Genomic DNA, 10,179 nt, shown 5'->3' with positions numbered 1-10,179 from the left:
GAATGAGATAGAAGAGTTGAGAGAATGCGAAATCAAGAACTTTTTATTGATCAACTAATTTGCATGTATTAACTTATTTCAAAAGAGTAGATGATATTGTAAATTCATATATGTTTTTCATAACCGAGCGAAGCGCGGACAAATTCACTAGTTATATTTGATAATAGGAAATAATGAATTGCCAGAATGAGATAGAAGAGTTGAGAGAATGCGAAATTAAGAACTATTTGAAAGAACTTTTTATTGATCAACTAATTTTCATGTATTAACTTATTTCAAAAGTTTTGTCCGATTTAGAGATAAACTCTAAATCACTCTTTCTTTATATCAACAAGAACCAAGTATTCATTTGAAATTCAAGTCATCGTAGTTGTCTCGTCGAACTATTCCTGATAATTTATAATATTATAAAAAATTATTTCACATCAGGTTTATGTAGCTCAAACTTCAGCTCATCATGTCAGTTATTGCCAACTCTTTTAATATATTTTCATATTTTTTAGTTGATCAATTAATGATTTATACATTGAATGATTTGTTAATTAACTAACAAGAAGAAATATAAATGCAAGTGGTACCGATGAAAATTTCACGCATATAAGTATAACCATATAATTTCAATATTCACTAACTTCAAATTTCCCTCTCTCCATAGTTCCTGAAATCTATTAAAAAGATAATGTACTTATATGAGAAAATTACATAAAATAAAAACTACAAAAAAAAAAAATAACAAAGAAATGGGTGTAAGTTGTTGTGCTGAGAGAACAACCAATTTGTTCTCTCAGCTAAAAAGGTAATTTGATTAAATTATCTTTATTTACTCTTTGATTTCAATTTATAATATATAAGTAAGGGTAAAGGTGGAAATAAATAATTAATTATATCTTGATTCTTAAAATGACAATTATTTGAATCAGCTATTTTTAGTAAGTACGACAACTAAAATGAACCATAAGGAGTTCTAATATATTTATCGAAAAACACCATAAAATTTGTTATCATGTCTTTGATATAAATATTGCGTGGATAAAATAAGAGAGCCATATATAGGTAGAAATCTTAGTAGTTCAGTTGATTGATTACTGAACTTTCACGTTATTGGTGAAGATTTAAATATTCACATTGTAATCTCGTCCCCGTTCATATATATATATATATATATATTTGAGGAAGAAAACCTTACCCGAAGCCTTATCAATAATCACATATTTGTATATCCTTTCAGTCCCCTTACCTTTGATTTCAGTTCCCTCTCAGCCACTCGCTCCTTTTTTTTTTTTTTTTCCCTTTCACTCCTATCTTTGTCTCTCTCTCTCTCTTCCATACTGCATAACACAAACTAACACAAGCTAACTGTGTTAGTATTTGGTAACATAAGCCAATTTCTTATGCAAGAACAAGGTCACTACCTCATAAAGGTAAAAGCTTTTTGAGCTCCCTGTTAATAAATACTAGAAATTCTATATGGGGTTCTTTTGTTGATTTCACAAAGATTAAGTTTTTACCAGTTTTTTTTTTTTTTTTTGGCTTTTGTTGTCATAATTCTTGTTATTGAATTGAATTTCATTGTATACTCAGGTTCTTGATTTAGTTGCTGCATTGTTAGGTAGTCCATGGTAAGAGGTCATAAAGGTAACAACTTTTTCAGCTCCCATGCTATAAATACTAGAAATTCCATATGGGGTTCTTTTCTTGATTTCAAAAAGATTGATTTTTTACCAGTTTGTTTGCTTTAGTTCTCATAATTCTGCTTATTGTATTGAATTTCATTGTATACCCAGGTTCTTGATTTTTGAAATTTGGAGAAGAATTTTGGGGATTGAGTTTTTTTAGTTGGTGCATTGTTAGGTAATCCATGGTTGGGATTTAAGATAAGTGTAAAGAGAAATGAGTACTATGGCTTCCCTAGTGAGTTTGGGGAGTGTTTGTGGATGTTCTTCTGGCCAGTTTGAAGGTTCATTCTCACTAGTTAGGAGGGTTTCTTTTTCCAACAACTTTAGAAGCTTAAATAGAATTTTGGTTGGGAAAAGATGGCGTCATGTTTCTGTTTGTAGATATTCGGTCACCACAGACTTCATTGCTGATCAGGGGGCATCAGTTTCCCTTGATTCATCATCCAGTAGTAATAAGGAGGATTTACTTAAGCCGGCCCCGAAACCACAGTTAAAACCTGGACCTAAACCTGGCCCTGCTTTAGGGAATGGACCAGTCCTTAGCTCTGATTCTGATGACGAAAAAAGAAAAAATCCTAATGAAGAAGAGAGAAGCAAGGTCATTGAGTCACTTGGAGAGGCATTAGAGAAAGTGGAGAAGCTAGAAACTAACAGAAAAGCAAATGTGTCGTCGGTTAACAAGTCGTCTGCCAATGCACAGTACAAAAGAAATACTAAGCCAGTTGATTCTGATGATTCTTCCAAGAAGTCCAAAACTTTGAAGAGTGTCTGGAAAAAAGGAAATCCGGTTGCTGCCGTACAAAAAGTTGTAAAACCACCCCCTAAACAGGAACCAATAAGGCAGAATGAATCTCAAACTGTTGCTCCTCTAAGACCCCCTCAACTACCCCAGAAGGTTCAACCACAGTTACAAGCAAGACCGTCTGTAGCTCCTCCTCCTCCTATTGTAAAGAAACCGGTGATATTGAAGGATGTTGGTGCTGCAGCGAGGGCACCACCCGCGTCCCCACCTGCTGATGCAATTGAATCAGCTGGAAAGACCAAAGAACGTAAGACAATATTGGTCGACAAATTTGCATCCAAGAAACCAGCTGTTGATTCTATGATTGCTCAAGCTGTTTTAGCCCCTCCGAAACCCGGAAAGGGCCCTGGGCCTCCTGGTAGATTCAGGGAGGATTTCCGTAGAAAGAGTGGTGCACCTGGAGGACAACGAAGGCGTAAGGTTGATGATGGGATTCAAGACGAGGAAGCATCAGAGTTTGATATTCCTGGTTCAGCACGGAAGGGAAGAAAGTGGACCAAGGCAAGCCGCAAGGCAGCCCGACTTAGGGCTGCTAAAGAGTCTGCACCTATCAAAGTAGAAATTCTAGAGGTTGGTGAAGAAGGCATGCCGATTGAGGAGTTGGCTTACAACTTAGCTACTAGTGAAGGTGAAATCCTTGGTCTTCTATACTCAAAAGGAATCAAGCCTGATGGTGTGCAAACTCTTAGCAATGACATGGTGAAGATGGTTTGTAAAGAATATGAAGTGGAAGTTATTGATGCTGCCTTTGTTAAAGTGGAAGAGATGGCAAGAAAGAAGGAAATTTTCGATGAAGAAGACTTAGACAAACTACAAGATAGACCTCCCGTCATAACTATAATGGGTCATGTTGATCATGGAAAGGTGACCAATAAAACTTCATAGTCTATACTTGTTATGCACATATTTACGATTAAATGTTGCATACCAAGCTCTAGCTGACATGTGTTTCTCGGTTGTTTGTTGACAGACTACTCTCTTGGACCATATACGCAAGACCAAGGTAGATTGAAAGCTCCTTTTTACTATTGTCCTATACGGTGGCGCAACCAAGATTTTCTCTAAGGGGATTTTAAATATAAAGAAGCAAACACAATAACAAGCCAAGGGGATTCAACATCTACTATATATACATAAAAAATAATTTGACCTTATATATACAGTTGTAAATTTTCGACGAATCCCCTTGCGGTACCCTAGCTCCGCACATGGTCTTATAATGAAGTTTGTAATTTGCTTATGGTATGGTTATTGTCTGATATCACTGTAACTTTAGTTGGAAACTGAATCCTAACTAGTAGATATGTGTAGGTGGCGGCATCTGAAGCTGGTGGAATTACCCAAGGAATTGGGGCATATAAGGTGCAAGTGCCTATTGACTCCAAGCCCCAGATATGTGTTTTTCTTGATACACCTGGACACGAGGTACTCAATACAGTTTAAATGCTTAAATTTACCGGAAGTCAACTACATCTGATCTCTACGATAAAAGCTACTCTATAATGTTAAGCAGCAACCTTTTTCAAATTTTAACTCAGCTATATGGATTCTAATTTTTCTCATAGGCTTTTGGGGCAATGAGAGCTCGTGGAGCAAGAGTAACAGACATTGCTATCATTGTAGTAGCTGCTGATGACGGAATTCGGCCTCAGACAAATGAGGCTATAGCACATGCCAAGGCAGCCGGAGTTCCGATTGTGATTGCCATAAATAAGGTCTTATTCACATAGATGTGCTTAGTCTCTTTTTCTCTTACTCTTTGTTTTAAAATCTTACCAATTGATTCTTGTCTCTATCTGATTTTAGGTTGATAAGGATGGAGCAAATCCTGATCGAGTCATGCAAGAACTTTCCTCCATTGGTTTGATGCCGGAAGATTGGGGCGGTGACGTTCCAATGGTTAAGGTAGTCAAACTGCAAACTATGCGGAAGCACCTTTTTGCTTATATCAGCATTCATCAATTTTTATTTGATTGAACAGATCAGTGCTCTTAAAGGAGAGAATATTGATGATTTGCTGGAAACGGTCATGCTTGTTGCGGAGGTAAGATGATGTTGTGACTGTCTGTTTTTGTTGATGCTTTACTAGGTTGTTTTTGCCGTACTCTTTGAAATCCCATCTTATATGTCTCGACTGCCTGATGGTGTCAAGAAATATTAACACAATTTTGTGCTTGCAAATTCTGCATACTTGTCCTATCACTCCCTCCATTTATTTTATGTGTCTTAGTTTGACTGAATACACAGTTTAATAACGTAAACAAGACTTTTGAATTTAAGGTGTGTATAACATTACAAAAATACTTGTTAAATATTGTGGTCTTAAACATGTCATGTCATTCCTAGAAGAAGTATCATTAAGGGTAAAATTGAAATGTTGGAATTAAAAACCTACTACATATAAAAAGGTGGCCTTCATTTCGAAACAGACTAGAAAAGAAGGTCATAATATAAACTAGTTTTCTGAAAATTGTCGTCCATTTTCTGATCTCTCTGCCACACTTTTGTTGAAAACCTTATCATCGGAAGAGAAAAAGAATAAGAACATGATATGCAAGAGTTATAGGTCTTATCTAATGTCTTTTTTTCTCTGCTGTAGTTGCAAGAGTTGAAGGCTAATCCTGAAAGAAATGCCAAGGGGACTGTGATTGAGGCAGGTCTCGATAAATCTAAAGGACCGATAGCAACGTTCATTGTGCAGAAGGGTACATTGAAAGGAGGAGATGTAGTAGTTTGTGGTGAAGCTTATGGAAAGGTTAGCAAATAAGCACTTAAAAAGAATTTGGAATGTGCTTTTATTTAATTCACTGTCTGGTTTTCCTTCTACGATTGATACTAAGGGTTAAAAAGAACTTGTTTTTTGGCTTATAAGAAATTCATAGTCTAGTTCTACCTATGTATTCAACAGTGAGTATGTTGCTTAATTTGATCACTTTCTAGAATTTTCCTGTTTGAAGTAATACGTGTTTTACATATTTCAAGGTGCGGGCTCTGTTTGATGATAAGGGAAAGCGTGTTGATGAAGCCGGACCCTCCATACCTGTGCAGGTATGCTTCTTTTTATTTTATCTTCTTTTCTTCCCATTTACTCATAGCCACTTGTGTGTCTTAAATCATGGTGAAATTCTTGACTGAACACAACATCTCTGACTAGCTTTTAGTGGTTAATCTGTCTGTGTTTCCCAACGTTAATAACATTATTTACCTTATCAGGAACAAAAAAAGAGCACTTGCTCTGTCTTTTCATGTGTATATCTTGTATGTGTGCGTGCATGAATTCTCACCATGATTAGTCAATACACAGGTGATTGGACTGAACAATGTTCCATTTGCTGGTGATGAGTTTGAGGTTGTTGGGTCCCTTGATGTTGCTCGTGAAAAGGCCGAAGAACGAGCCGAGTCCTTGCGGAGTGAGCGTTTATCAGCAAAGGCTGGAGATGGGAAAATTACTCTCTCTTCTTTTGCTTCTGCTGTTTCAGGAGGAACTGGTCTAGACTTGCACCAACTAAATATTATTCTGAAAGTTGATCTTCAGGTATGTATATATTTGTTTCTCTATAAAACACTGTAAAGCTTTATCAAGAAATCTGTTTGCTACTCTAGAGAGATATGCTGTAGATAAGGTTGCACGTATGGTTCTGGGTATTTCAAGAATTTACGTGAATGAATACTATTATGAAATTCTCAGCTCAGTTAACTTTCTGGAGGTCTTCAACTAATAAAGTTATATCATGAATAAGAGTCTAATTGCTGAGGTGCTCCAAATTTCATCTCTGTTTTTTTACGTTGCTGTAACACCTCAACAACAACAACAACAACATACCCAGTGTAATCCCACAAGTGGGGTCTGGGGAGGGTAGAATGTATGCAGACCTGACCTCTACATTTTGGGGATAGAGAGGCAGTTTCCGATGGACCCTCGGCTCAAAAGAAACGTAGTCAATGCAGGATTGCAAGAAAAATAAGACTTGCTGGAACACCTCAAAAGATAATAATGGAATTTTATTTTTCTTGTTGTGGGATGCATTTCTTTAGCAGTTTAAATGCATACATTTAGCTTCCGGTGGTGCATTTGTAGCTGGACGAATTTTTGATTGGTAGACAGCTTTACTGTTTAATCTTTAGCAGTTAACTTTTTGTTGCGTTTTAATCATGAATAAGACCTCAGCTTATTTTATTTTTTTTATTTAAAAAAAAACTAAACTATATCTTTCCCTTTTTTGTTTCCACAAACATCAATTAACAGTTCTGTGAAATATTTTTGGGAATGCTATACCTGTATCCTGTCAATAAGAAATGTATAATACGTTTGATGATCATTCATTAAGATGAGATTGCTTGCTACCGACTAACTACAATCCCTAAATCCTCTATAGGGATCCATTGAGGCGGTCAGACAAGCTCTTCAGGTTCTTCCACAGGATAATGTCACTTTGAAGTTCCTAATGCAAGCTACTGGTGATATTAGCGCCAGTGATGTTGATCTTGCTGTAGCAAGTAAAGCTATTATTTTTGGCTTTAATGTTAAAACTCCGGGTTCTGTCAAGAGCTATGCAGACAATAAAGGTGTTGAGATCCGACTGTACAAAGTTATCTATGATCTTATTGACGATGTGCGAAAAGCAATGGAGGGACTTCTGGAATCCGTTGAGGTAAACATTCGTAATATGTCCGTCATGTGTTTTTCAGTACCTCCCGGTAAGAAATGTGACATTTTGTGAGGGCATTGGGATTTGGGCGGGTCAAATTTTTGTAGATCAGTCACTTTCACGGTCACAGAGTTTAATATCATGACTTTAATTGAATTATAATGACATTTGGATAAATATTTGCTTTCTACTTGGAAAAAAAGCTCGATAACCTATTATTGTGATATCTTCATCACATGGTGTTAAATTTTCTTTCTGTTTCTTTCCAAAATTTCCTGAGGATCGAGGGGAAGGGGTGAATTGTAGATTGCAGTAACTTGTAGAGTTTCAAGGGTTTAATCTCATGACTTCACTTGAGTTTAAAAATGTTTAAATAATTGGAGTTTTTGATGGAAAAGGAACATAGCTACCAAGCCTTTTTGTGGCAAAATGTCATTTTTTTTTCTTTTTTTTTTTCGTGGTAAAATGTTGTCATGTTTTAAACAATGAAAAAAAAATGTTTTCATGCTTTCTATTGGATCCTACATACTTGAAAATCACGGGATTCCCTTTGTATATTTTGCCAGGAACAAGTGCCAATTGGTTCAGCAGAAGTACGTGCTGTGTTCAGCAGTGGTAGTGGCCGTGTTGCTGGATGCATGGTAACAGAGGGAAAAGTAGTGGAAGACTGTGGTGTTCGTGTCCTTAGAAAAGGCAAAGAAATTCATGTTGGTGTGCTCGAATCTTTAAGACGGGTGAAGGAAGCTGTGAAAGAGGTATACAAACAAACATTTTCCTTCTTTAGATAATGTAGGGAAAAGGAATACTATACCTCCAGTTATTCTATATCAAAAAGAAACAGAAATTGAAAAGAAGTAAAAGAAATACCTCCAGTTATTCTATATCAAAAAGAAACAGAAATTGAAAAGAAGTAAAAGAAATACCTCCAGTTATTGTGTATTGTGTGCTCTTAAATTTTAAGCAACTTATTTTGTGTTAATTAAGGCAATAATGAAAGGTGAACATGCTAACACTTTCTGCTGACTTTAAGGGTTAGCTGGAATGGGACTGGCCGACAATTGGATCTTGTGGATTTTTAGCATTTATCTGAGTCCTGATATTTTGGACTCCCTCCGTCCCATTTTAGCTGTCGTTTTAGCTCAAAAAATTAGTCCCGAAGTAATTGTCACTTTAGAATTCAAGACTAAAGTTGACAATTGTTTCCAACTATACCCTTAACATTAAAGAAATATGCACAATATTTAAGAGGAAAGGTCAGTCTACCTTTATTAAATAGGGGTAACTGAGTAAACTATACCTTGTATTTAGGGAGTATTCAGTTGTTTTGCACTAAGATGCTCCAGCAGTAATATTACTGAATACAAAAGCATTTCCCCATCTATCAGCTAAAATATTCACCTCGAATATGAAAAAGCTCGTGGCATTTTGTATACTTCCAAGTTCCAATTGAATCATAAAAACCTCTGCAACTGGACAGATCTTTTATCCGGTCCTCTTATTTCCTTCTTTCACTTTTTTTTTTTTTTTGGCGTTCCTTTTCCATCCTTCTGCAACCTTTTTTTCATTGTGCAGATAGCAACTGCAGTTTATAGAATTATTTTTTGGTCGAGGTTTACTTGAAGCTGAGAAGAATCCTGTAGTGGCAATTTGATATTCTGAACGTTTTAAAGTGTAGTTAGGTCATCGTTTCTTTTCTTTGACTAAAAATAGAAAGTTACTGGTGGAAGTGGCAGTGAGACTCGCTCGAACTGCTTTATTAATGATTAATTTTAGTGTTAGCTGCTTAATCAACTTGGAGTTCATTTGATTATGCATTAGACGTAAAGGATTCTGCATCTGGAGTTACTTCCCTTTGTGTACGATGCAGTCATTCCAGGAAAATAGGTCTTTCTCCCTTGAGATTAGGTATAATATATGAAAATAATAACAGGGTATATAAAATCTGGTCTAGATACAAAGATGTCCTCAACATATTAAGGAGAGGACCTTTGTTGGATTTATGCAGGATGTATTATTCTAATTCTTGGTTAAGAAGGATCAATAAAATTGAACATCTTGAAACCAGAATCCTGACCTTCTATTTCGTCTAAATGCCATAGTGTCATTGAAATTCAGGCTGCGTATATATGTTTACACAAGTAGCCTAAGGCCAAAAGACTGTTTGGTCGATTGTCATGATATATTACCATTTGCGTTTTTGGCAGGTTAATGCCGGACTGGAGTGTGGAATTGGTGTTGAGGATTTTGATGACTTTGAGGAGGGTGATATTCTGGAGGCTTTTAACTCTGTTCAGAAAAGACGAACACTCGAGGAGGCCTCAGCCTCAATGTCAGCAGCACTTGAAGTAGTGGGGAGAGACCTACAAGGAAACCAGAGGTGAAAATAGCCTTATAACTTTTTGCGTGCCAGTTTTTCCGGGCCCCTCTCCTCATGCATCAGTTTAATCAATTGCTAGAGGAGTGACGATGATCAGCACATCACGTGAGTAAAAACTTGTCAAACATACTTGATGCTGAAGAAGGTGAACTGCAGAGAATTGGCCATTGTTGTGTGCTGTTCCAATGTGTATATAGTGATGCATATCATTTGAGTTCCTCTTTTGTAAAGGGCAACAAGTCCATCATTTGTTTGAATTGCTCAAGATGAATGATGATAACACATGTAGTCATAGTAGCATGGCGAACAGAAGTTCCAAAATTGAAAATCTTAGGATGCTCTAGGTTAGATCCGTCATCTTGTAAACTCAATATCATTCAATTGGAAATGAAATTCAAAAAGCGAAGGAACAAATAGTTCTACTGTTTCCATTACATGGTATGTGCCTTGCAGTTCAACAATGTAATTCGTTCACTATTTACTCGTTGTCAAAGGGTGTAAATGGAATATCACAAGGTGTAAATGGAAAATCACAAATCAAGTATATATATCTCCTAGGAAATCTCAATGGATGTCATCTACATTCAGAGGTTTCACCAAGTTTAATCCCTTTCGTTTCGTTGATTATCACTTTTACTGATGTCTAACTTTTAAAATTTTACATAATTGGTGGAA

At 36.3% G+C, this 10,179-nt stretch overlaps 1 protein-coding gene across 1 annotated transcript; it reads left to right on the top strand.

Annotated features, from left to right (window-relative positions):
- Positions 1-1,241: 1,241 nt before the first annotated feature.
- LOC132618355 (translation initiation factor IF-2, chloroplastic) lies at positions 1,242-9,938 on the top strand. The gene is made up of 14 exons (XM_060333416.1): positions 1,242-1,421; positions 1,582-1,635; positions 1,785-3,342; positions 3,449-3,481; positions 3,790-3,903; positions 4,044-4,193; positions 4,285-4,383; positions 4,460-4,522; positions 5,078-5,233; positions 5,461-5,526; positions 5,783-6,013; positions 6,855-7,130; positions 7,694-7,882; positions 9,332-9,938. The coding sequence occupies exons 3-14, from the start codon at positions 1,891-1,893 to the stop codon at positions 9,506-9,508; spliced, it is 3,006 nt and encodes a 1,001-aa protein (XP_060189399.1). The 5' UTR covers positions 1,242-1,421; positions 1,582-1,635; positions 1,785-1,890; the 3' UTR covers positions 9,509-9,938.
- Positions 9,939-10,179: the final 241 nt, after the last annotated feature.

The sequence above is a fragment of the Lycium barbarum genome, chromosome 11 (assembly GCF_019175385.1).
Source record: "Lycium barbarum isolate Lr01 chromosome 11, ASM1917538v2, whole genome shotgun sequence".
Classification (NCBI taxonomy): Eukaryota; Viridiplantae; Streptophyta; class Magnoliopsida; order Solanales; family Solanaceae; genus Lycium; species Lycium barbarum.
The sequence above is the reverse complement of the archived record's forward strand: the minus strand, read 5'-3'. Positions and strand labels throughout refer to the sequence as shown.

What these genes read in the sequence shown, in the direction of transcription:
- LOC132618355 (XM_060333416.1), top strand. Translation starts at nt 1,891, where the DNA reads ATGAGTACTATGGCTTCCCTAGTGAGTTTGGGGAGTGTTTGTGGATGT. An exon ending in TTGATACACCTGGACACGAG is followed by an intron (nt 3,904 to 4,043) that starts GTACTCAATACA and finishes TTTTTCTCATAG; the next exon opens with GCTTTTGGGGCAATGAGAGC. An exon ending in TTGTGATTGCCATAAATAAG is followed by an intron (nt 4,194 to 4,284) that starts GTCTTATTCACA and finishes ATCTGATTTTAG; the next exon opens with GTTGATAAGGATGGAGCAAA.